The sequence below is a fragment of the Pteropus medius genome, unplaced genomic scaffold, assembly GCF_902729225.1.
Source record: "Pteropus medius unplaced genomic scaffold, Ma_sr-lr_union100, whole genome shotgun sequence".
Classification (NCBI taxonomy): domain Eukaryota; kingdom Metazoa; phylum Chordata; class Mammalia; order Chiroptera; family Pteropodidae; genus Pteropus; species Pteropus medius.
In genome coordinates this window covers 71,184-96,734 of record NW_024352839.1, presented here as the reverse complement: position 1 = coordinate 96,734, position 25,551 = coordinate 71,184, and the positions used below count along the sequence as shown (strand labels likewise).

The following is a 25,551-nucleotide window of genomic DNA, read 5'->3' as shown; positions in this document are numbered from 1 at the left end:
ATATAATCATTTCTTTAATTCACTGGACATATTAAAAGTTAAACTGGATATGAATATCACTGGAAGTTGCAGAAAATTCTTAAAACAGATACCAGAAAAATCAAATATTTTTCATTCATTTCTTCCAGAGATGGCAAGTAGGGGGAGGAAGGGGAGCTTATTTGCAGAACCAGTTTGAAAAAAGCAGTTTGGAGAAAAAGAGGATTCTGGGCAATGCTGAAGCAAAGGCATGTATGCTGCTTATTTAGAATCCATTTGTGAGCTGGTTTCCACTAGGAAATTGGGGCTCAATCTCACTGAAAGTAGGTGACATGTAGATATGGCTTGAACCATGGAAGGGGGCAATCTACAGGGTAATTGTGACATTTCTGTGATTCCCTCACTGCATCCATAGAAGGGAGAACTATTGGGCTGCAGATAAGGTTCCACTGTGTGGAGAAGCGTGTTTACCTGTCCTCTTTCCTCTCTCTAGGGATTTTGCTATAGTGAATATTCTGGCACATGCTTCTTGGTACAAGGGGAAAATCTCTTTCAAAAGACCTCTGAGACAAGTTGCAAAATAATAGGGAATATAAGTTATGCATATTTTCTCCAGTTCCTGGCACAGATCTCCAAAAACCTTATAATTTTCTGAGTGATGAGAGCACTAGGCACATCTTTTGTTGTAAGAGTTGGTTTTTGACTTTGGTTTCTGACGCAGAGTTCCTAAGTCCTTTAGAATTTCCCATGTGAGTGTCTTTTGTTTCAACCCTTCGTGGGCTCCTGGATGGCTACAGGATGGGTGCTGGTGGGTGCTGGTCCTCAGAAAGACCAAGCCATGATTAGAAGTTTAAAACTTTCAGCCCCACACCCATCTTCTGGGAAGAGGAGAGGGTCTAGAAATTGAATTAACAATTGATTATGTTTTTGTAACCACAAAGTTCAAAGAGCTTGGTGAACACATTTGTGTATCAGGAGAGTGGTACACCCCAACTCCACAGGGTACTGTATTCAACTCTCATTGTAATTCAGAAAGCCATTTAATGTTCTGATTTTCAGTAACATGAGCCCTGCAGCTACAGAAATCAGAGCTTTTAGGGCTATCATGGAAACCTTCTGTTTCTTATATTGGGACTTGAGCTGAGAGATAGTGATCTTCAACTTACCATTTTCTCTCTGTAAGCAGTAATGTGAAGTCAAAAGAATCCTTCCCTGAACACAGTCCTTGTAGTCACATTCACTGTCTTAATACTCACTGCAGCACTTACTTGGTCTCAAGGCATGTACTGCAGTTGCTACTTCATCATAATCACTTCCAGGTAATAGATCAATTATGATGCCAATGCATACCATAGATCACTAGCACCCCATTTCCCATTGGCTAGGTGTTTAGCACTTCATTCAAGCCCAAGGGCATGGTTGAACCAATATTCAAATCTCATCCTTATGTGTTTATCTATTAGGAGTACTACTGCCAGAACCAGCTCCTTATCAGTTAGTGTCCAATCAGGAGAAAGAAATTTCATAGTAGTGTGAATAGAGAAAGTTTAATAAAAGTTATTAACTAAAACATTGGAGTAGTGAGAAATTGCTAGTTATAAGTAAAGACAACTCTTAAACCACTGGGATGACAAACATATACACACATATATACACATATAATCTCAAAAATGATTTAAAATGGCAATACAAAATAGTAGAAAAATTTGTGAATATTTGACTGAAGGACTTGCATATAAATTATAGAAATCAATAAGAAAAGGACAAAAAATAAAATAGGCAACATATTTGAACAGACTCTTCATTAAGGAATGTGTATCAATGGTCAGTAGAAAAGTTGTTTGACATTAGTCATTACGAGATACTAAGTTAAAACTACAATGAGAAACCATTACAAATCCACTAGGATGAAACCGATTAAAAAGAATCACAATGCCAAGATTGGGCTCAGCCTAATTCAGACTTCAATGTCTCCTGATGAAAATTATCTGAGGTCTTAACTCTTTTCACCCTCCACTGATGTTTCCTTACAGCTTTATCTTTGAATAATTACATAATCATTATTAATGGCTTTCTGTAATTTGCATTTCAGTACCTTCTTTTCTGAGATATCATCAATTCCTCATGAACGACAACAGTCCCAGCAATCACTGAAGGAGATGAGATGATGAGGTTTGGATGCCCCCTGTGAACATGTGCTCTGCCTGAGAACACTGGTCACTATCACATACCAAAACACAATCTAATAAGTTGCTCTCCGTTTGAGATAGATGTCAGATTCCCAGAGGAATTGACTATATCTTAGGATATTGAGTAGAGAATACTGAATGGATAAACGATGTTCTATGGAGTGGATACCATAACTGAGTATACAAGCAGGAGAGCTGTTTTCTCTGGGAACCAGAGGCAGAGATAACTCCTTGTCCTCTTACTTCATGGCGGCCTTCCTTACCTTCCAAGTCATGGCCCAGACTGAACGTAGAGTTATAAAATCGACTAACGCTTCTGACTACATGCATTTAAATAGCAAGAACGTGTTTATTATATTTCTGTTAACAGAGGATGCATTTTGTGTCTGAATGAGAATAGGTCCATTTGGCTTAGGGAATAATTGAAACAATATTTTTAGCCTCAAGTAGCATTCTGAGCTTTATGGAATCTGAAATAATGTCTCCAAATAAGTGATCAGTTGCAGACAACACTCCCCAGAAACCTACCAACCGCCCCTGAAAGATAAATTCGTCATTTCCTAGCGCCGCTGGTGGTGCCTCGACATCTTTATTGATGAGGTCAATGAACGGGACACTTACGTCACCAGTACAGCAGCAGAAACTTCATTACCTAGAGGGCAATGCGCCTAAAGGTGGCGGGGTTGAGCCTATGAAAGCCCAGGACAGAGGTATTTCCGTGCGGGTCAGGGCGGGACTTCCGGCGTCGTCCACGTGGCGGTCATTTTGGCCAATCCCGGCAGTTCACTGAGTTAGAGGCTTCCCAGCCCAGGGCTGCGGTCTAGAAAGTGCCAAAGGAATCGTCTCCGCTGCACAGAGGCGGGTCCGAGTCTTGGAGGCGGCTTACCGCGGGTTGTCCCGCTACAGGCCGAGATTGGGGCTTCCGTGCCACGCAGACTCCGCTTCGTCCATAGAGTCCGATGGAGGCGGTCGCGCCGAGGATCCTGGCTGAGGTGAGTTTGTGTTCTCCCGTCCTCACCGTCCTCAGCCCCCCGAACTTTAAAGCCCCGTATGCGGGCGCTGCTCCCGTCCTGCAGCCCAGGCCTCGGCGCTCGTGGCCGACATCCGGTCTGACGGGATGTGGAAGAGGGTCACAGGCAGAAGGGCCGGCCGTGTGAAGACGTCGGGGGGCGACTCACTGGGAGCATTGGGGGAACCCTAGGCCCTTTTTAGTGTCCACAAGGAACGGGGACTGTGAGGGGAAGTTTGCCCGAGGAGTTTCACTTTCGTTCTCAGGACGCTGGGAGCCATGGAGGGTTGCGAACAATAAAGGAACCTGAGTTAGCGTTCCAAAAGTTTTCAAAAGCTGCTCAGAGGAAGAAAAGACTCGAAGAGGGACGATAATAGGGAGAGGAAGGTGATGTCCTGTAAAAGGTTACGTAACTGGCGAGAGCCTGCAGTGAATACTGAGGCCCAGAGGTAATGCAGTTATCTCAGGGTCACCTGGCTTCCGGGCTGGGCAAGAGTATTTAGCGGCCTGAGCCCATGGATCTTGGCGGTGCATATAGATTCCTGTAACTGCAGAATCGCTTAGGGGTCCTGGTTTGTGGTGCTTATTTCAGAGCCTCACTGATCCTCACCCCACCCTCACGGTCTCTGGGATAGTGGTGTCCTGGGACTGTTCAGCCACTCCTCCAGCCCTTGGACCTGAGGGACTTAGAACAGACACCAAGCTCAGGGGCCTAAGTCCAGGTCTAGGGTTGTATGGAGTGGTTCCTGTTTTTGGCAACCAGTAGAATGAGATATGGAAGATCCTCCTAGGCATGGGTACCAGAAGGTGCAGAAGCTTGGAGGGGAGGCTGAACTGGTTCTGGGACCTGCAGGAATCCTTTCTTCTGAATGGGAACTAGGAGCAGTGGGACAGGAGGCAGATCTATAACAGCTTCGAGAAGTGGATGTCGATTGAGGTGATGGGAGCAGTGGGAGATCTGGAGCAATGGAGACAAGTAAGCCGACTCAGGTCTCAGAATCCCTGTGGCTGCAGCATGGGAACAGTATGAGTGTGGAGGTGGTAGAAGGACCAAGGAGGAGGCTACTGCGATAGTCTGAATGAGTATGATGGTAACTGGACCAGGATTGTGACCGTGGAGGTGGGAGAAACAGTCAGATTCTGGATCAGTGTTTTAGGTATGGCTGCCTGGATTTTCTAATTTTGAGGTTGAGAGAGTTAGGAGTAAAGGATGACTCGAAGGTTTGCTATTAGCAGCTGGAAGATGGACAAAGTCCATAGAAAGAGTAATTTTCATTTGGGATATCAGGAGTTTTATTTTTGACATGTTAAAGTATGAGATGTTTCAGAGAACAGTTCATGGGTGTCTAGAACTCTGAGGAGGAGTGCAGGATGGAGACTTTCCAGAAGGTAGTGAAGAGTATGTGACCAGGGAAGAGCTGTCGTTATTTTAATTTAGGGAATGCCGGTCAGAATGATAATGGTAATGGTAGACTAAGAGGAAGAGGGCGGGCCCCAGAACTGAGTTTCCTGTTTGGGCCCCTTGTGGGAAATGGGTGTCACAACACAGGTTAGAGAGAAGTGGTTGTGTAGAGGGTGGGGGAGAGAATATGGTTTGACAAATGGCCAAGGCCTTCGAGGATGAGTGGACACGAGGCAGATGTGGAGGCATAGAAGTAATTCGCACAAGATGAAACTGGAGCTTGTTCTTATTCACAGGATTTCGTTGTGACCTTTGGTGTGGCCTGGGTTGTTCCGCCAGGCTGGTGGATTAACTTAGGGGCATAAGTGGTCATCTTGAAGACTCACTGAGCATGGGGTAGAGGGGTACCGTAGCTGGGCCTTAAATGAGGGTTAGGTGGAGAGAGTAAGGCTGTGACTGGTAAAGGGGCATCAAATGCAGTACAGTGAAGGGCTGTGGGTATCTAAAATCTGATATTGGTCTCAGTAGGTGAGGTTGAAGCAAGGAACAGTCAGGGAGGGAGGCTTTCATAGCAGGACTCAAGGCCACCACTGTTAGTGGGGAGTATCAGAGTCTAGGGTAGTACTTGATCCTGTTTGAATTTGCCAGGCATCTTCTGGATCACATATGCTGAGTAATGAATGGATAGACCAAAGAGATGACTATGGTGTAGGGCAGGAGCAGACTAGAGCTGTGGGAGTGCATTGTGAGAGGGAGAGGTTTGGGATAGTGAGTGATGTTTGGGAGAGGGAGTGTGAAATCATGCCCCCGTGCCCTGATATTGACCTAAGAGTGAGGGGTGAGCCCATGTTTGGTGGTATCTGGAAAAAACGATACCGGGAACTCCAGGGGAATTGCCTGAAAAGGGGTTGTTGTGGTCCCGCATGCCAGGTCCAGAGCTTAGATGCCATTTATCTGCCCACCTGCCTGTTATGGAGAGCTGACATAGTGATCAATAGAACCACGATGAGACAGTGGACATCAGTGCCACCCAGGCTTAGAAATCTCCACTGGCTTGGGGAAGGGAGGAGGATGAGCAGGGGATAGATTAAGGAGGTGGTGAAATTAGACTTTTAGGAAAGAGGCTGATCATGGAATGAACTGTCTCCATCATGGCAGGGCTGTGTTACCTTTGAAATTGTGCTTCTGGGAACGTAGCTGTGTGAGAGAAGTGTGGTTCAAAGAATTATGCGCATGTGAAGAGGGTAATGTAAACTGATGGCATCAGGGCCCTGGAGTTGGGGTCGTAAGGGTGAAGGGTGATGCTATGTTTTTTATGTTTTTTGTGTCTTGGAGGGACAGTCTGGGGGACCTCAGTATTGTCTGGCAAGACCAGTATCAGATCAATTAACTTTCCTTTCTGGCCAATTTTTCTCCCCAACCTATGTTTGATACCCACAAACAGAAGCTGATCATGGAATGAATTGTCCCCATTATAACAGGGTATGAACTTTGAGGACGTGGCCATTGACTTCTCTCAGGAGGAGTGGGGGCTCCTTGATGAGGCTCAGAGACTCCTATACTACGATGTGATGCTGGAGAACTTTGCACTTGTGGCATCTGTGGGTAAGACCCTCACATCTCTCCTAGTGTCCTGAGGTGATATCCTGCCTTCACTTTTTTCTCCACAGGTAGCTCTCTTTCTCATGGGCTCTGCTAATTTCCTCCACTTTCTTGTCATATGTGCTGGGGGTACCAGTGCTGAGCTTTGTGGAGCACTCTGAACAATGGACTCCCCAAGCGTCTCTAACACTTGTTGCCTCAAAAAGTTCAGTGAAGTGTCTGGGAGTCAAGAGTCCTTCAGACAGTTTAATGGATCCCACCTTGCTTGCCCTCTCCCTGGCAAGGTGGCTATGTCCAGATCCATAACGTCCAGTTCTGTCCCCTTCCTCTAGGTAACAGGTCTTCATGACTGCTGTGCCAAGTCATGGTCATTACTTATATGATCCATGGGCTGTTCTTGTAAGATCCTCCTTCAATTGTTTTCAGTTTCTTCCCTGAATACTATTGTATACTGATTTTTTTCTGGGCCAGTGCTGGCTGCTCACCTAGTTTGTCTTTCATTAAGATTCCCATCATTCAGGTACCGAGTAATTGTACAATTGAGGGTGCAGGGAGAACCCTGGTTGTTTTGCAGGGTGGACATAGCAAGATGGTCTCAGAGGAGGCCTGACCCTGGTGAGTGGCAACTGGAGGAGAGCATGACATAAGGGCTGTGTTCAAATTATAACAGGAAACTGCTGCGTGTCCAATAATGTTTTTGTGCAAATACCACTGACCACACCTCATTTCTACCTGTTCTTCCCCATACTTGACACTCGGCTGACTTGTCATTTAATCTGTGACTTCCTGGCTCCTTTCACCTTTGTGATCTTCATGCATCACTTGTTCTTCTGCGCTGCTTCCTCTACAGTAGTCTCTAACATTGATCTGTGCATATGTTTTGAGGTGTGCACATATCTTTAAATTGTTCTTGAACACCGGATACTTCAGTTCATATTGAATTTTACTGGGAAAAGACACGACTAACCTTCCGCACAACTTGCCCACGTCACCAGCAGACAACATTCCTCTGAAGCCTGTTGGTAGAAGAATGGATTGGAGATCCTTCCTCTCTTCCATGTGGTGCATGCCATCTTTGTCCTTTCTCTGGTGAGGTCTCCCCTAATCTGTGATCTTCCAAGGCCTAGTGCTGTACAGAGCCCCTTCCTCAACCTGCTTTAGGCCCCTTGTTTTCAGAACAGTCCCATGGACACAACATATTGTGTCTGACACACCTTTGTAATGGGACTTCTCCCTCTCACTGAAGTAATCAGCCATTTCCTCAGCATTTTTCTGCTTTCAGGTTGTTGGCATAAGACAGAAGATGAGGAGGCCCCTTCTGAGCAGAGTGAATCGGTAGGAGAGGCACGAGTCAGGGCTTCTAAGACAGCTCCAACCATCCAGAAGACCCATCCCTGTGAGATGTGTGTCCCAATCTTGAAAGATATTTTGCACCAAGCTGAGCACCAAACAATATACTCTTTGCAGAAACCATACTTGGGTGGCAGATGTGTGAGATACTTCCGTTTCAGTGCAAACCTTCACCAGCACCAGAGGCATGCCAGTGTAGAGAAGTCCTGGAAAAGAGATATGGATGGGGCCTCATTTGCGACCAGCTGCAGCTTCTACATGTCAGGGGAGCCTTTCATCTGTAGGGAGGTTGGGGAGGACTTCCCAGCTACCTCAGGCTTTATCCAGCACCAGGCCACTCCTAACAGTGAGGAGCCACACAGTGGCAGCGAGAGTGGGCAGGCCTTTCACAGTGGAAAAACTCTTTACAAGTGGAGTGAATGTGGTAAAGCTGTTGGCCACAACCACAAATGTATTCACCGTCAGAGTGTCTGCTCTGGAGAAGGACTTTATGAGGGTAGCACATGTGGGAGAGCCTTCAGCTGCAACTGCAGATGTGTTCAATACCAGAAAACACATATTGGAAAAAGACCATATAAATGTGGTGAATGTGGGAAATTCTTTATCCAAATTTATAGCCTTATTAAACACCAGAGAATTCACAGTGGTACCAAACCTTACAGATGCAGAGAATGTGGAAAATTATTTATCCATAACTTCAATCTTATAAAACATCGGAGAATTCACACTGAAGAAAAGATTTACAAATGCAATGAATGCGGAAAAATCTTTATACAGAAATCTGGACTCATTCACCACCGAAGACAGCACACTGGAGGAATGCATTATGAGTGTGGGGACTGTGGGAAATCCTTTAGCTATAAATCCAACCTCATTGAACACCAGAGAGTTCATACTAGAGAAAGGCCTTATGAGTGTGGGGAATGTAGGAAGTCCTTTAGACAAAGCTCCAGCCTTTTCCGACACCAGAGAGTTCACACTGGAGAAAAGCCTTATGAGTGCAGCGAATGTGGAAAAACCTTTAGACAAATCTTTAACCTTATTCGACATGAGAGAGTTCACACTGGAGAAATGCCTCATGAGTGTAGTGATTGTGGGAAATCCTTTAGCTGCAAATCTGAACTCATTCAGCACCAGAGAATTCACAGTGGAGAAAGGCCTTATGAATGCAACGAATGTGGGAAGTCTTTTAGACAGTTCTCTAACCTCATTCGACACCGGAGTGTTCACACTGGAGAAAGGCCGTACGAGTGCAGTGTTTGTGGGAAATGCTTTAGCCGCAAATTTATCCTCATTCAACATCAGAGAGTTCACACTGGAGAAAGACCTTATGAGTGCGGTGAATGTGGAAAGTCCTTTACACGCAAATCTGACCTCATTCAACACCAGAGAATTCATACTGGCACAAGACCTTATGAGTGCAGTGAATGTGGGAAGTCCTTTAGACAACGCTCTGGACTTATTCAACACCGTCGAGTTCATTCTGGAGAAAAGCCTTATGAGTGTGGTGAATGCAGGAAATCCTTTAGCCAAAGTGCTAGCCTCATTCAACACCAGAGAGTTCATACAGGAGAGAGTCTTTATGAGTGTAGTGAATGTGGGAAGTCCTTTAGCCAAAGCTCTAGCCTCATTCAACACCAGAGAGGTCACACTGGTGAAAGGCCTTATGAGTGCAATGAATGTGGGAAACCCTTTACCCACAAATCTGATCTCATTCAACACCGGAGAGTTCATACTGGAGAGAGACCTTATGTGTGTAGTGAATGTGGAAAACCTTTTAGCCGCAAATCTAATCTCCTTAGACACCAGAGAGTTCACACTGGAGAAAAGCCTTAAATGTGCTGAGAATGTTTTCTTTTCTCATTCAGTATAACAACACTGGAGGAGACACTCTGTAAGAGCCATTTACCTGAATTTAAACCTCTTGTGCCAGTATGCACTGTGCTAGATTCCTCATAAGTTTAAAGTACATGTGAGGTTTTAAGGAACTGCACTGCACTTTCTAACCTGCCCCGTGCTATTACCAGATTTATGTCACCGCGTTTCTGTGGCTGAAGCCATTTCACCTCTCGCACCTGACTTACCTTGCACAATGCATTAGTCACAATCTCAAATGCTCTGGGAAGCTGACCTTTGTTCTCCCTTTTGCTTGAGGAAATTATGAATACCCTGAGCCCTTGGCAGAATCCTCATTCCTTTCTCTCTGACTTTAGGGAATGGACCTGCCCCAGTTTTGGTCCAGACGACCCATCCTCAGCTAAAAAGGACTACCTCCTTTAGGGACATTGTTCTCACGTTATACTTGTGATGAATTTTTTCCAGGTTCTAATTCACCAACCTGGAAACTTCTCTGGCTTATAATATTTTTGTAAAGGTCTTTGTTTTTATACCTTTAATTTTGGCAGTTCTAGTCACTGCACAGGGTGATTTGAAAGCAGAATTGTGATCTGTCAGCACATAGAGGTGAACAGATTTTTGTGAGGATCCCAACCTTTCTGTGCTTCGAAATGGACAGGATAGTGGGAGAAAATCACTCATTGTCCAATATTGATTTATTTTGCATTGCCGTCCAAGGCCTTGAAAGAAAGACTGCACAGCTTTGTGGTCCTAATTTTCAGGCTTGTGCCATGATTATTTTGGGAGGTCAGAGATCACCTTAAAGAGGAGAACTTTGTTGTGCTATGAACACTGAATTTTATTCCTTGTTCATAGTACGTGTTACATAATTCTCAGCAACATTGAGGGGACCTCCTCCCCAAGCCCTGCAAAAGAGCCATGTGCCATGATGTACAAAATTTCATAGGTTAGTGTTATTTGTTTTAAGACTATAAGAGTCAGGCAGAACTATAATTGGGACAGAAACACTGGATTGATAGGGGGTGCAAGAGACTGCAGTAAATTAGATGGGATGTGCCTCTTCTGAAAGTTTATCCACAAGTGTTTCTGCGACTGGCTGGTGTGCTCAGTGTGTACGGAAATTCTCAGGACCTCCATAGCTACATCCTATAGCTGAGGTCATTGGCATGGAAAATAATCTAAAGGTTTCGTGGATTCCCATAGCCTCTGAGGTGTTCATCTCAAGGCCATTGCTCTAGAGGCAAGAAAACAAGACTAAAAGGATGATTCTGTATCCAGTGATGTGTCTTTTGTGAACCGGTCAGCATTCCTATTGATTCAGATGGCAACAGTCATTTTTTGCCAGTATTTGCTGCCACTGAGGCAAGGCTGCCCCTCCCAGGGCACAGAGAGAGAGAGAGATGATATATAGGGTTGCCACCTAATTTTCTAAGAAAAAGGGGTCATCTAGGTATTTATTTGGAAACACTTTTTAAAGCTTTATTCAGGTATATGTATAATTGACATGCAACAGAGTGTACTTATCTAACGTATACAATTGGTAAGTTTTGACATAGGGATAAAGCTATGAAACCATCACACTCATGAAAATCAACTTATCTTGTCATCTATATAGTTCCTTCGTACCCTTTTATAATCTCCCTGCCTCTCCCAGCACTCCAGGCATCATTTATTTACCTTCCTTTACAAGAGCTGGGTTCCTATAATTTTAAGTAGGCATCATAAAGTCTACTCTTTTTAAAAATATTGGTTTCCTTCATGCTGCACAATTATTTTGAGATTCAAGAATAATGCTCACATGAATGGTTCATTTTTTTTTTTTTTAATCCTGGATAGTATTCAGTTCTGTGAATAACCAGTTTGTAATCCATTCATCTATTAATGGTTTGGGTTATTTCCAGGTTTGGGGTATTGCAAATAAAGCTGCTATGAATATTTGCATTTAGTTCTTTATATGGATATGTTTTATTTATTAGACTATTACAGGGTAGGTGAATGTTTTCCAGTTTAAGAAATGCTAAACTATGGGCTGTTCCTTTTTGCCTTTCTACCAACAGTATGTGATAATTCCAGTTCCTCTACAACCCTGACAACACTTGGTATGGTTAATCTTTTTCAATGTTAGACCTGGAAATAAGTATGTAGTGGTAACTCACTTTGGTTTTAATTCTATTTCCTTAAGAATTCATGATGTTGAGCTTTTTTCCCCATGCATTAATTTACCCTCTCTTTATTTTCTTTGGTAAAATGCTCAAACTCTTTTGCCTATTTTCTTTTTACAAGTTTATTATTTTAATCAGTAGGAAGACAGTGCAACAATAAAGATGAATGTTGATTTTTCACTCATTCTTCAGCAAATGACTTCATTGCCATATGAAACAGTTGTTTTTGAATGAGGGAAGGAAATTTTCTTTCTTCAAATTTTTGTCTTAAGTACAATTTAAAGCCTACTTCCACCATACACTTATAAGTTTAATCTGCATTGTTAACATATTCTCTACCACTTTCTTTAAGCCTAAACATTCACTCATACATTAAATTGAAACTAGGTTTATAATCTTTGTCAATTTTCCTGGTGTAAATATTCCCATTGTGCTCAATTTCAAACTGCCAAGAAAACGATGTCACTGAACATGGATTCTAGTAGCATACCATTATATTTTATTTGCAGTATATTGATATAGAGCCAACAAATAACCTCAAGAACATCAATTTAAAAAACAAAAAACAGTATAATGATTGAGAAGTGTCAAGTTTTAAACATTTTTGAAAAACAGTTTGATGTAAGTGTAATTGATTTAAAATGCACATTTTGATGTTTCCCATACATGCTTGCATCCCAGAAACCAAATATCCTGCCTTTTTTAATGCATCCTTCTCAGCATATAAAATCACTGATACAAAGACATATTCTGTTTATAATGGCTATTTTCAAATGTATCCATAAACGGAAAAGACTGTTAGGAAGCTCCATGAATCCTATCCCAGTTTTCCATTATTTATCGTCACAGTGGTTCCTGTATCCCCATGCACGTTAGTGGTTTTTGTTTTTTGTTTTTTTTTGTTTTTTTAACTTATAATCCCACCTAAGTCAATGCATAACACTTTCATAATACATTTCTAAAATGTAAGGACTCATAATTCTGGTAATTTGAATACACAAGAATTTTTTTAAGATATGCTATGTCTGTACTGATTTTATTATTTAAGGCAGATTGCAATTAGGGTACAAAGTAGATTTGTATGGCTTTTCTTAGGTGTGTCTTTTAAGTTTATTCACATATGTGCTATTTACCTCTTTTTGATATTCACTGAAAAATTAAGGTGTTAATGATTTGTATGGTCAGTTCAATATTTCTTGTGTAATTTTAAATTCCGAGTTACTCCTGAATAATCCCAATATGTATAAACTATACTTCCTAATATTTAACATAATTAGACTTCTCTAACTTCTATTTGTCAGATAAATAAAACATTAACCTTTTAAAGTTACACCTTTAGCAATTCACAAAATCCAATTACTGTATTTTAAAAATTATAAACCTTAAAAGAGGAAGCCAAAATCCCAGATTAAAAACTTTAATCTGCCTTTCTCAATGTCTACGTGTATCAAATCATCACAACATACATATTATAAATATTTTACAAGTTTGTCAATTATACTTCAAAGCTTAAAAAAAAAGATTTAAATTATACACACATAGTCGTGATCTGAACCAACATTTAGAAATAGAACAATGGAAGAGAATCTTATTCATCCTATGGAACAAAAATACATAATATAGTTATTACTTTACTTGCCCCTAAAGAGAATACACTTCATAGTTGTAAAAGATTAGTTGTTGAGAGTTGTTTTGGGGGAATGATCAGTAATACCTTATCAGTGGTCAGATATTGATAAGAACCCATCGCACATTGCTCTTCATAGTTCCAAATCTATTAACTAATTCAACCTTTTTGGCTTCATTGTGAAGGATAGCCATTGTTTTTTTTAAATTCTTTTCAAGACCAAAAGGTGGTCCTTACCAAGCTGGTGATAGGGACTTAGTGAAGTAGGTGTATCCCTTGTGGTATTTTGCCATGTCTACATATAGTAGGGCAGTCTAGTATTGGGGGTGAAATCCATAGCCATAGGGATCTTCCAGTCAAAAGGTATAATGTGTCATTGTATCAATAATAAACAGAAAAACTCACTTCCTAATCATTTCACTACATTTCATTAATTTCTACGTTCTTGAGGTTATTTGTGGCTACTGAATCAGTATGGTGGAAACAATGTATTGATGGGCTACCAACAACTCTTTCCAACTTCACGTTTAGTGATGTCATATTGGCCCTTTTAAATTGACCACAGTGAGAGCATATATGCAGGGAAATCGGCCAAAACTGCAAAACATGGCTTGATTTATTGTATTGTTGCATATCTAAACTTAAGAAAAAGGGCCCCCATCGTCATCTACCAGCCCCCAATAACTTTACTACTATAACCTGAAGATTACCCCTAAGTGTGACCACAATTTACTCATCTGAGTCCATACAGTAGCCACCACATTTTAGATGCCTCCATCTTGAACCCTCCCTAGATTTCCAGACCTATGTGTCCAACTGCCCACCTCATACCTCCACTCAGTGATCTCAGAAACTCAGACTCTTAACATGGCCAAAACAAAGCTCCTTATCCCACCCTATCCCCCAGTGAATATTACTGCTACTATGTTCTTCCCCATCTTAGATAATGGAGCTTCCGTCACTACAGCTACTAAGACTGACCACCCTGGGGCCATCCCTGAATCCTGTTTCACTCTCTCTCCCTCCACATTAGAAAATCTAGTTGCCCCTTTTTAAAACATGCATCCAGGATCCAACCACTTTTTCTGAACTACTATCCTGGTCTATTCAATCCTGGTTCTCATCTGGACTTTGGCAGTAGTCTGCAGCCTGATCATCCTTGCTTCTCTTTCAATCCCACAGTCTGTTCTCAACTCTGCGGCCTGATGGAGTCTGGTGAGACCTTGTTAAAATCACTCCTCTGATTCAAACATCTCCCCATTACCTACAGAATAGACCCCCAATTTCTCAGTCATTCCAGTCCTCACTCCTTTCTCCTTGCTCTTTGTTTCCACCTAAAAGAAAGGAGACCTGTGGTTTCTTGAGTACTCCCAACTCAGGTATACCTCTGAGCATCTGCACATCGTGGTTCCAGTTCCTGGAAGAACCCTCCATACTTGTTTACATTGGTTGCCAGAAATGGGAATACCTGTATATAAAGCTTGACATGGACTTAACACCCTTGGCTTGGAATTTCTCCCGGATCTCCAGACCCAAGACTGAGAGAATGACAAGAGCCCAGGACACCACAATCCAGAGAATATTTAGGTGGGAGTCAGAGCAAGTGAGGGGCTGACCTGTGTAGGTTCTGAAGTGCTTTCGCAGCTAAGGAAACCTGAATGAAGAGGCTAGCATTACAGGAATGAGTCCATGTGGGGTTCAAGGGGCTCATGCCTCCATGTACCTTTCCTTGGCCACTGATTGTCTAACTAACTCCTGTGCCTCAATGCTCAGTGTCCTTTCTTACCAGCTGTATCACTTAAAGATTCAAGATATTAAATGGATAAAAGTATTGCTCAATAAATTGGACAGAATAATTGACTATACAGGCAAGAGAGATGTTTTCTTTGGGAACCACAGACAGACCTGTTATACTAAAATTATTCAGATCTTGCTAAAACTATGAGGCAAGCTTTATTAGGGACCATTGCCACAGGTGTAAGGACAATGGAGTTTTCAGTAAGGAAGAGAGTAGATTCAACTCCAGAATTTCTTTTTTTTTAAGTTGGAATTTATAGCCAAGGAGCAAGGTGGAGATTACTAAACTAACTTAAAGAGACTTTGAGAAAGCAGGCCAGAGTGATCAGATATCACCTGTGTACTGGTGAGGGATGAGGAAATTTGATCAGACATCATTGGTGGTCAGGTAGATATTGAGGATGGGAAATTCTTGCCAAACTAACTTAGCGGGATTATTACTCTTGAGGACAGAGGCCCCGAGGACCGGGCTTAGTTTAGTGGAGCCAGACTGAAATTCAGGCAAGAAGAAACTCTGTCACATCCGTCTTCGTACTCCAACAGCATTCCTCTATCTTTCTTGGCATGACAGTCTAGAGTATTTTCTCTCTTGCCCCTGACCAAACATACATAGACTGACACACTGATGTTATGATGTGGAGTGCATGCATTTGCATTAAAATAAGATGTTTATTAGCTTCTACTAACGGGACATACTTTGAGTCTTAATGACTCCATGGAATGATATGTTGATTTGGAATTGTAGCCTTTGGGAGCATCAAATACATGTTTGATCCTGGAAGTACGCTGAGCTTCATCGTGTCTGAAATAAAGTCTCCAAAACTTGGGTTATCAGTTGCAGAGAGCGCTTCGCAGAAATATGAGTACGATCTCTTTTAAGAGGGGAATATACCATTTACCAGCGCCCCTTGGCCTGAGCCGCGCCTTTTAAGCCAGAAGGCTTTCCTTAACGGTAGTCTGTGGCGCTGAGGGGACTACATTGCCCAGAATGCACAGTTGAGCGGCAGCACCACTATCCAATGAGAGATTGGAAAAGAGTAGGTTCCGCGTGTGGCCCATCCCGAGGGCCGGGACTTCTGGCTTCCTTCTCATGGCGGCCATGTTGGCTACTCTGGGTTTTGTTCACCCGCTGCCACCTCAGGGTCGCTGGATAGAGACTGAATTGACGAGACCAGAGAAGACGCGAGAGGAGTCGTGGTCCCCGCCTCACAGGCGCGGGTGTGAGGCTCTGCGACACAGCCCAGATAACCTCCGCCAGTCTGCTCCTAGAGTCCGATGGCGGCAGCCTCGCCGAAAGGCCCGGCTGAGGTGAGTGCGTGTCCCCGGGGCTTCACCGCCCTCAGTCTCCGAACCCTAAACGTGCGTGCGGGCGCCGCTCACGTCCTGCAGCCCAGGTCCCGGCGTCCGGGCCGGTAAGGCGTGGCGGGTGACATCTAGGGTGACGAAACGTGGGAGAGGGTCACAGGCGGAGGGGCGCCTGGTCAGAGGTGATACAATGCACAAAGGCCCAGAGGTTAAACAGCCAGCGCCAGTCCTGGCCGGACAGGGGTGCCGGGAGGCCTGAGCCCCCTGAACCCTTCAGTGGTGTCGTTCTTCCAAGACTTGACTCTTTGCATATTCATATGGCTGCAGAAGTGCTGCTGGAACCATCGGGAAGGGGAGGGCGTCCCAGCCCCTCACCCACACGTTTTCTGGTATGTGGTATATTCGGGTCCTTAAGCGCCATTTCCCCCGGGTTGGGGTCTGGAGACCCTGGAGAAACCCCAAGCCCAGGGTCTGAAGTCCATGGCAAGGGTTAGATGAAGGTTTTCCCATTTTTGTCAGTCGATGTAAACAGGTGTGTAAGGTTAGTCCAGGGACAGGTAGCAGGGTGTGCACATGCATGAAGTAAAACTGAGCCGAAAGTGTTCAGGAAGCTACAGGTCTCGCCTTTTCTTGTGGTAACAAAGGGCAGCCGGGCAAGAGTCAGGGTTGGAATGACGGCCTGGGAAACTGCATGTCTGTTCTGGCGCTAATGAAAGATTTGGGTCAGAGGAGGGACGTGATACTACCGAGGTTCTAACTGGCTCTATCTGGCAGTAGTATGATTATAGATGGTGAGATTGAGGGATGAGGGAGGAAGATGAGGGTGGAGGCTACCGCCATAATTCAGTGGAGGGTTAATTGATCGGAGTGGTGGCCTAGGAGATGTGATTGGATTCTGGGTGTGTTGTTTAAATGGCAGCTCTTATTTTTCAGTGTGATCAGTGAGGGAGTGAAGCAGAAGACTTAGGGATATTCCTGGGTTTTTCTTCTTTGCAGCTGAGAGAATAGAAGCTCCATCAACTGAGATGAGGCAGGCGGTAGTAGGAGTAATATTCATGGGAGGTGTCTGGACCTTCTGAGATTCTTTGCAGAGCTCTAAGTGGAAGCATTAAGCGAGCAGCTAACTGCACAGGTCTGGAAATCTGGAAAAGGGTTAAGGATGGAGACGTGGAAAATGTCAACGCTACTGTGTGGGCCAGGGTGAATGAGTTGTCAGTCACGTTTAGGAGGAGCATCTTTCTGGTTATGGTGGTAAAGCTGTTAGGGTGCCAGGAAGCGGGGTGGGCTTAGGGGCTCTCTTGCTTGGATACCTGGGTGATGGTTTTGGACTTCAAACAGAGGTGAGGGAGGTCAATGGCCACGGAGGACGACTGTCTCAGGTGCAAAATAGTGTGGTGGGTGGCCCGGGTTTCCAGTGGAAGAGTAGACATGAGATGGGTGCAGAAGCTTAGGAGTGATTAAGGCAACATGATACTCATGATATTCACTACTCTGAGAACTCCACCAGGATTTTGTGAGGACTTTGTTGGGGACTAGGGTGTGTCATTCAGCCTGGAGAATCAGGTTATCTGTGACCTGCAGCTGTGGTCACCTGTGTGAGTCACTCAGCCTAGGGTGGGCCACCAGTGAACCATATCTTTAAAGGAGGATTAAATAGACAGAGAAAGGTTGTGACTGCTGAAGGGACACCAAGTGCAGCACAAGCTGACGAGGACATTGGGTATCTGAGATCCACATATGGTTCTGTGTTATTAAGTCTGAAGCCAGGAATGGAGCCAGGCATGGAGGCCTTTGTAGAAGGATTTGGGGCTGCCACTGGAAACACTGGTAGGTCTAAGGTAAAATTGGATGCTGTTGCCCAGTTGTATTAAGGCCCAACATTAAAGTCCAGGATTATGTACTGCCTTTACATGTGATGAAAGCTGGAGGGACTCAAATGGCCTGAGTGCAAGTTCTCCTCCCCACTTTTCTTCCACTGATAAGGTCTCCTGGTCAAACAACCTTCTCATCAATGGGACCAGATACAGTTTCTGCTTCCCTCTATATGGATTTGTTTCCTACCAACCCAGAGTTATTCAGACAAGCCAATCATATTATTTCACGGGAACCAGGAGGTACCCCACCCTCTTGATCCTATAAAGCTTGCATCCTACAGCTACTGGTTGTTCACTCTTTTTGAGAGTGCAGCCTCCACATTGCCCTTGTAGGTGTCCTCCTCCGAGGTTGTGAATCTGTGATTGATAAACTGCTGTTCATCTCCTCTGGAAAAGGTCAGGTGTCATGTGTTTGGCCATCCCTATAACACTAAGATGGGAATCCCACCCTTACTAATGGGGTAAAGAGGAGGTGATTAAAATACAAGTAACATGTGGGAAGGCCAGGGAGATTCCTTTAGTAGTGACCCTAGGCACATGGCTATGGGATCTACAGAATTATGTGTTCTTGGAGAGAGGGAGTATGCCTGATGACTCCAGGGCCCTGGTATCGAGACTTACATGACTTTGACCACACCACACCAGTGGACTAGCCTGGCACGAGTAGGTGGAGCCTTCTATACCAGGTCCACAACTCAGATATCTGCTTGTCCACTTTCTCTTCTTGCTGATGGCTGAACCCTGTGATCATTGAACTTTATGAGGAGACAGTGGTGCCAATGGCACCAGGGCCTGGTTTGCCCTTTGAGTTGGGGAGATTGGGAGGAGGATGGGCATAGGGTAGATGTGGCGGGAGAGATTATGGGTTCTCGGGAGAGGAGCTTTTTGTGGTTTCATCTGTCCCCATAATGCCAGGGCAGGGTGACCTTTGAGGACGTGACTGTTTACTTCTCCTCGGAGGAATGGGATCTCCTTGATGAGGCTCAGAGACGTCTGTACCAGGATGTGATGCTGGAGAACTTGGCACTTATAACCTCCTTGGGTAAGGTCTTCCAACTCACCCCTGTGCTGTGAACTAGTCTCTGCCCTTCCCTTGTTTCCCAGGAGCAGGTCTGTCCTCACAGCAGGACCCTGGGCTCCGCTTCCTTCCCCAGTTCCCTGGTTAGGTCCCATGGTTGGTTGGGCTGAGGTGTGTGCACTGCCCTCTCCTTCCTTGAGCAGCCCCAACCCCTGCCGTCATGAAGATTTGCAGAGAAAGAATCAGGGTCTGGAGTCTTCCAGTGAACCTGAAGGACACCACCTTACTTGCCTTCTCCTTGACCAGGTGACTTTGTCCACATCCAAGGCACCTGTGTGCCCAGGTTCTGCTTCCTTCTAGCTGACATTTCCTCATGCTTGTCTGTGCCAGAAATTGCTATCACTGATATGGTTACTTCTTAAATAGACTGCAGGCTGTTCTTACAGGACCCTTTTCCAAAGTTCTCTGTGTAAATATTTTGTTTTCTTTCCTGTGGGCTCTCATGTGCTGAGTTGTTCTGGGATAGTGCTGGCTGCTCATCTGTCCTGCCTTTCCCTTAGTACTTGTGTCATCAAGGTGCTATGCATCTGCTCATTGAGGGAGTCGTGTTGAGTTGGAAAGCAGTGATTTACAGGATATACATGAATCTGGCCACAGCAAGACGGGCTCTGAAGGAGCCTGGCCCTGAAGAGTGGCACCTGAACGAGGGCATGATGTCAGTGCTGCGTTCAAATCATACCAGAAACCTATTCTGTTTGAGTAATATTTTGATGCCAGTCGCCACACTTCATTTCTGTGTTTCCTTTCCCTTTCTTGACAGTTTGCCAAATTATCAACTCTACCACTTGTAACTTCTACTCTGACTTCCAGCCTGGGGTTAACCTCACATCTGAACTCTGTGTCTTACCTGTTTGCTCAGTGCTCCATCTGCAGTGCTTTCCATGTCTCACCTGTTTTGCCATCACTACATCTGCAGTGCTTTCTGCATCAGCCCCAGTGTATTGTTTTTGAGGTGTGCACATAGTCTGCAATAGTCCTTGAACATCAGCTGCCTGTCACAGTTGTATCTTCTTGGGTCTTGACACACCCTTCTACACTGAACTCGTGTCACCAACAGACAAGTTCCTTCAGAAAGTTGTTAGTGGAGAAATGAATCATGGACCTTGTCTTTCCTCTCTGTGTCACACTGTACAGTGGTGTCTTTTACCTCATGAGGCCTTTCCCATTTTGTGCTCTTGATAGCCCAGTACTGCTGTGCAGCCCCATCCTCCACCTGAAACAACTCCTTGGTCCCGCACACAATCACATGGACTGATGATCCTTGGATTCATTAGACACACACTTGCGCGGTAGCTGCCTCCTCTCACCAAAGGCAGCATGATTTCACCAGCATTTCTTGCTTTCAGGTAGTTGGCATGGGGCCCAGGATGAGGAGGCACTTTCTGAGCAGAGCATTTCTGTACAAGGAGTGTCACAGGTCAGGACTTCCAAGGCTGGCGTGTGTCCCCAGAAGGCCTATCCCTATGAGATGTATAGTGTGGACTTGAGAGACATTTTGCACTTGACTGAGCACCAGGGAACACGTCATGGGCAGAAACTGTACAAGATTGGAGCATATGAAAAACAGTTGTATTTCAGTGCAGAACATCAGCATCAGAAGCAGCACATTGGAGAGAAACTCTTCGGAAGCAACATGGGCAAAGCCTCATTCATGAAGGACTGCAAATTCTGTGTGTCAGGGATGCCCTTATCCTGTGGGGAGGGCGTGAGGGACTTCCTGGCCAGCTCAGGAGTTCTCCAGCATCAGGCCACACACACCAGGGAGAAGTCAATCAGGAAAACTGAGTGTGGGGCAGCCTTTCGCAGTGGGGAAACTCATCACAGCTCTGGAGAAGGCACAAAAGACTTCAGTTATGAACGCATACTTGTTCAGCACCAGAGAGCCCTCACTAGAGAAAAATGCTACATGTGCAGTGAATGTGGAAAATCTTACAGCAAAAGCTACAGCCTTAATGACCATTGGAGAGTTCACACTGGGGAAAAGCCCTATGAGTGTGGAGAATGTGGGAAGTCCTTTAGGCAAAGCTCTAGCCTCATTCAACACCGGAGAGTTCACACAGGAGCAAGGCCTCACGAATGTGACGAATGTGGAAAATTATTTAGCAACAAGTCCAACCTCATTAAGCATCGCAGAATTCACACTGGAGAAAGGCCATATGAGTGTAGTGAATGTGGGAAATCCTTTAGTGAAAGCTCTGCGCTCCTTCAACACCGAAGTGTTCACACTGGAGAAAGGCCTTACGAGTGCAGTGAATGTGGGAAGTTCTTTACCTACCACTCCAGTCTCATAAAACACCAGAGAGTTCACTCTGGGTCAAGGCCCTATGCATGCACTGAATGTGGAAAGTCCTTTACTCAAAACTCCAGCCTCATTGAACACCGTAGAGTTCACAGTGGAGAAAGACCTTATAAGTGCAGTGAATGTGCGAAATCTTTTAGTCAAAGCTCTGCACTTCTTCAACATCGGAGAGTTCACACTGGAGAAAGGCCTTATGAATGCAGCGAATGTGGGAAATTCTTTACTTACAGCTCCAGTCTCTTAAAACACCAGAGAGTTCACACTGGATCAAGGCCCTATGAGTGTAGTGAATGTGGGAAATCTTTTACTCAGAACTCCAGCCTCATCAAACACCACCAGCGAAGCTCCACACTGGAGAAAGCACCTATGAATGCAGCTAATGTGGGAAATCTTTTAAAGCCATGTTTCCAGCCCTCCTCATTAAACACCAGAGAGTTCACACTGGATGAAGGCCTTATGAGTGCAGCGTGGATGATTCTTTATCCATAGCTCCAATATCAGTGACCACTAGGGTGTTCAGAGTGGAGAAGGGCTTTATGAGTATTGGAGTGTGGGAAATTATTTACCTTCGACTCCAGGCTCTTAAAACATCATAACGTCACATTGGATGAAGGCCTTATGACAGGCTAATGTGGGAAATAGTTTACCAAGGTCTAGCCTCATTAAACTCAAGAGAATTCCAATAGAGATAGGCCTTATTAGTGCAGTGAATGTGAGAAGGCCTTTAGCTGAAGAAATTAACTTCACTGGCTAGCACAGAGCTGCCTTAACTGCGCAGCTGTGTTTCTTTGTTCAGTGCAACAATACTGGAGGAGATCCCTTACAAAGATGCCTTTTGCCCTTATTGCATCTCATACATCTGAACATCCACATAAATTTCAGGTATGTGGGAACTGCATCGTACTTTTTAACGTGCCCAGGGCCACTGCCAGATTTATGTCACTGCCAGTTCTATAGCAGCCATTTCAACTCGACCTCCTGATTGGTGACCTCAGTGGGCAACATTTACTCATCCCATAACGTTCAGGGACGTAAACTTCAGTGTTCTCCCATTTGTGGGACGATCCATGAGTAGCTTCTTTGATGAGTTAGGGCATGGACCTTAACCAGTTTGGTCTAGAAGATTCTGTTAGACATTTGAAAAGATGGAATATATTTTTAAGGGATATTGTTGGTCCCACATGAGTCCTGTGATGGCATTTTTCAGTTTCCAAGTCACTAGCCCAGGGACTGTGCCTCCTGTTGCCCCTGTTTGTACAACAATAAAGGTTTTATGGTTTAAGCCACCATTAATCTTGGGGGTTCTATTCACTGTATGGGGTGACTTGAAATTAACTGGGTTTGCTAGCATGAAGGAGTGAACAGGTTTGGTTGGGATCCCAAACTTTATGTACCTCAGAGGATACAGCGATGGCACAATATACCTCTTCGGTTTTGGCCTAGTTTGCATTGCATTGCCTTTAAGGAAAGATTGCAGAGCAGCTTTGTAGTCCTAATTTGTAGCTTGGATGCCATGGTACTTTGTAGATTCAGAGTTCAACCTGAGGAGGGGGTTGTTGTGACAACCTTCAGTGCTTCTGAGAGCAACATGAACTTGTGGAGACATTGCATCATGCTCAGCACTGGTGAGGGACCGCCTGCCCCCCAGGTCCTACAGTGGAGCCATGGGCCCTGATGTCCTGAAGTCTATAGGGTAACATTTGATAGCTTTAAGATTATAGGGACCAAAGGAATGATCATTGTTACAGAAACACTGGATTAATAGGAAGTAGTGAAGACTGACACAAACTGGTTGGCCTGCGTCTCTTTTAAAGGGGCATCCACAGTATTCCAGTCACAATGGCTGTGAAGGATGAGCAGGTTCAGAAATTCTCAGGCCCTCCACAGCTGTATGTCTGTGGCTGAGGGCCCTGTTAGAAAATAAACTAAATGTTTTGTGGATTCCTGTGGCCCCTCTGGGCTGGCCATTGCTGTGCAGGAAAAGGACAGAAGGGGAAGCTCAGCCCAGCAATGTGGTCTTTGTGACCCAGCTTATATTCTTGTTGAAGAAATTGGAAACCACTTTCATTCTCACCTGTTTTTTCTGCCACTTGAGGCAGTGCCCCCCGCTCTCGTGAGGAGAGAGAATATGGCCATTATGGTTGCCATACCGGATTTTCTAAAAAGTAGGAAATCCAGACTTTAATGTGAACCATATTTTTAAGTTTTAATGAGGTATAAATGACATGCAATAACCTGTCCATATTTAAACCATACAATTTTGTAAGTTTTGACATCCATATAAATCCATGAAACCATCAATCATAATAATAAATCCATCACCCCCATATTTACCTTGTGTACTTTGATAATCTCTGACCTCTGGGCAGCCATTGATTTGCTTTTTGTTATAATAGATTAATTTGAATTTCTACCATTTTATATGATTGAAATTATAAACTGTTCAATCTTTTCCTTGGATTCCCTTATGTGACATTTTGAAAGTCATCAAAGGTGCTTATATGAGTAGTTCATTCTTTTTATGTCACTTGGAAGTATATTACATCAATCTACCACGATTCATCTGCTTATGGGTATTGTTTCCAATTTCAGCCATTGCAAATACAACTGCTACAGAAGAAATTGTACACAATTCTCCATACTGATGTTTCCTTTCTCTTTTCTTAAGACCTTGAAGTGCAGTCAATACCTGAATCAGAATGTAGGTAAATGTGTAACTTTAGGAAATACCAAATTAAAAGGATTATTCTTTTTGTGTTCCTACCAGCAGTGTATGTGAGTTCCAGTTTTCCCATAGACTTGCTAATAGTGAATATGGCTTTTACAATTTTGACCCTTTTAGTAAATATGTAGCAGTATCTCACTCTGGTTTTAGTTGCATTTCCTCAACATTTTGCGATGTTGAGCCTAGCTAGTATACAAGAAATATGGGAGAAGGGTAAGCGTGTTAAACAGTATAAAGAATCAACAAGCCAAATCTAGATTGTGGCAAATTCTAATGGACAGCAGTGTTAGCAACTTCATCAAGGGAATAAGAATTAAGTGATAATGGTACATATAGGTTAAAAGACTTTGCATTGATTGCAATCAATCTGCATTAAATAATGAATACAACTAACAAAATTCAGCACTTACAGCAACTTATCATAATTTTAAATATTTTTATGTTCCAAAGTTACTGTAGTTGCATAAGAACCTTTACATTTTAGAAACACATTCTGAAGGAGTTATGTGTGAAATGACATGTCTGGGATTATAAAGAAACCACTAAAGGCATAGGATACATGAAACAAGAATGGTATAAGATGACAAATAATGACAGAATAATGACTTCCTGATAGTCTTTTCCATGTTTAGATATATTTGAAAATAGCTCTTACAAAAGGTAGCATATATTCTGTTATGAGTAATTTTATAATGGTGAGAAGGAAAAATTTAAAAGGGCAGGAATAAACTTTTAGTTTTAATAGTATGTAAACATCAAAATGTATATTTTAAATATGAGCAGTTTAAGTCCATTATGCCTGAATTAAACTGTCTAAAAACCAATGTTCAAAATTTGTCAGTTCCTCATTTTCCCCCCATTTTAATAGATTTAATTTGTGTGTGTGTTGGGGGGTGGGGCATTTTCCATTTTATTTGAACTCATATACAAAAATCTTACAAAAGATTTGAGGGCCCTTTGTAGCCTTAAAATAAAAACAACAAATATCAACTATAGAAAGCTGGAATTGGAAAAAGCCTTTCATGTCACAAGGCCCATTTTCCTTCTTTTGCAGGTAAGTAAATTAGGGCCTAGAAAGGGGAAATGACTTGCACAACTAGTTAGCAGGATCGGGAAGTAAAATCCAGGCTTTCTAACCCTCAGTCAAAAATTAAGAGGAAGGTAGAGATTTCCTATATTCACCCTGTTCCCACACAGGCTCACCTTCCAACATATCAACATTCCCCTCACCCCACCCCGAGTGGTACATCTGTTAAAACTGATGAACCTGCATTGACACATCATGATAACTCAGTC

The 25,551-nt window shown here is 43.7% G+C and overlaps 2 protein-coding genes across 4 annotated transcripts; both read left to right on the top strand.

Annotated features, from left to right (window-relative positions):
- Positions 1–2,920: 2,920 nt before the first annotated feature.
- On the top strand, positions 2,921–25,079 carry LOC120592458 (zinc finger protein 551-like). Of its 3 annotated transcripts, none has more exons than XM_039850140.1 (4): positions 2,921–3,160; positions 6,061–6,184; positions 7,464–9,176; positions 21,966–25,079. In XM_039850140.1, the coding sequence occupies exons 1-4, from the start codon at positions 3,128–3,130 to the stop codon at positions 21,977–21,979; spliced, it is 1,884 nt and encodes a 627-aa protein (XP_039706074.1). In that variant the 5' UTR covers positions 2,921–3,127; the 3' UTR covers positions 21,980–25,079. The 3 variants fall into 3 exon arrangements, with proteins under 3 accessions (XP_039706074.1, XP_039706073.1, XP_039706072.1); XM_039850139.1 differs by having other exon boundaries at positions 2,922–3,160; positions 7,464–9,156; positions 21,946–25,079; XM_039850138.1 differs by lacking the exon at positions 21,966–25,079 and having other exon boundaries at positions 2,922–3,160; positions 7,464–12,977.
- On the top strand, positions 16,040–21,914 carry LOC120592438 (zinc finger protein 154-like; the record flags this gene model as incomplete). The annotated part of the gene is made up of 3 exons (XM_039850087.1): positions 16,040–16,282; positions 19,065–19,195; positions 20,578–21,914. Coding segments are annotated over exons 1-3 (1,686 nt in total), but the record flags the coding sequence as incomplete, so codon positions are not given.
- Positions 25,080–25,551: the final 472 nt, after the last annotated feature.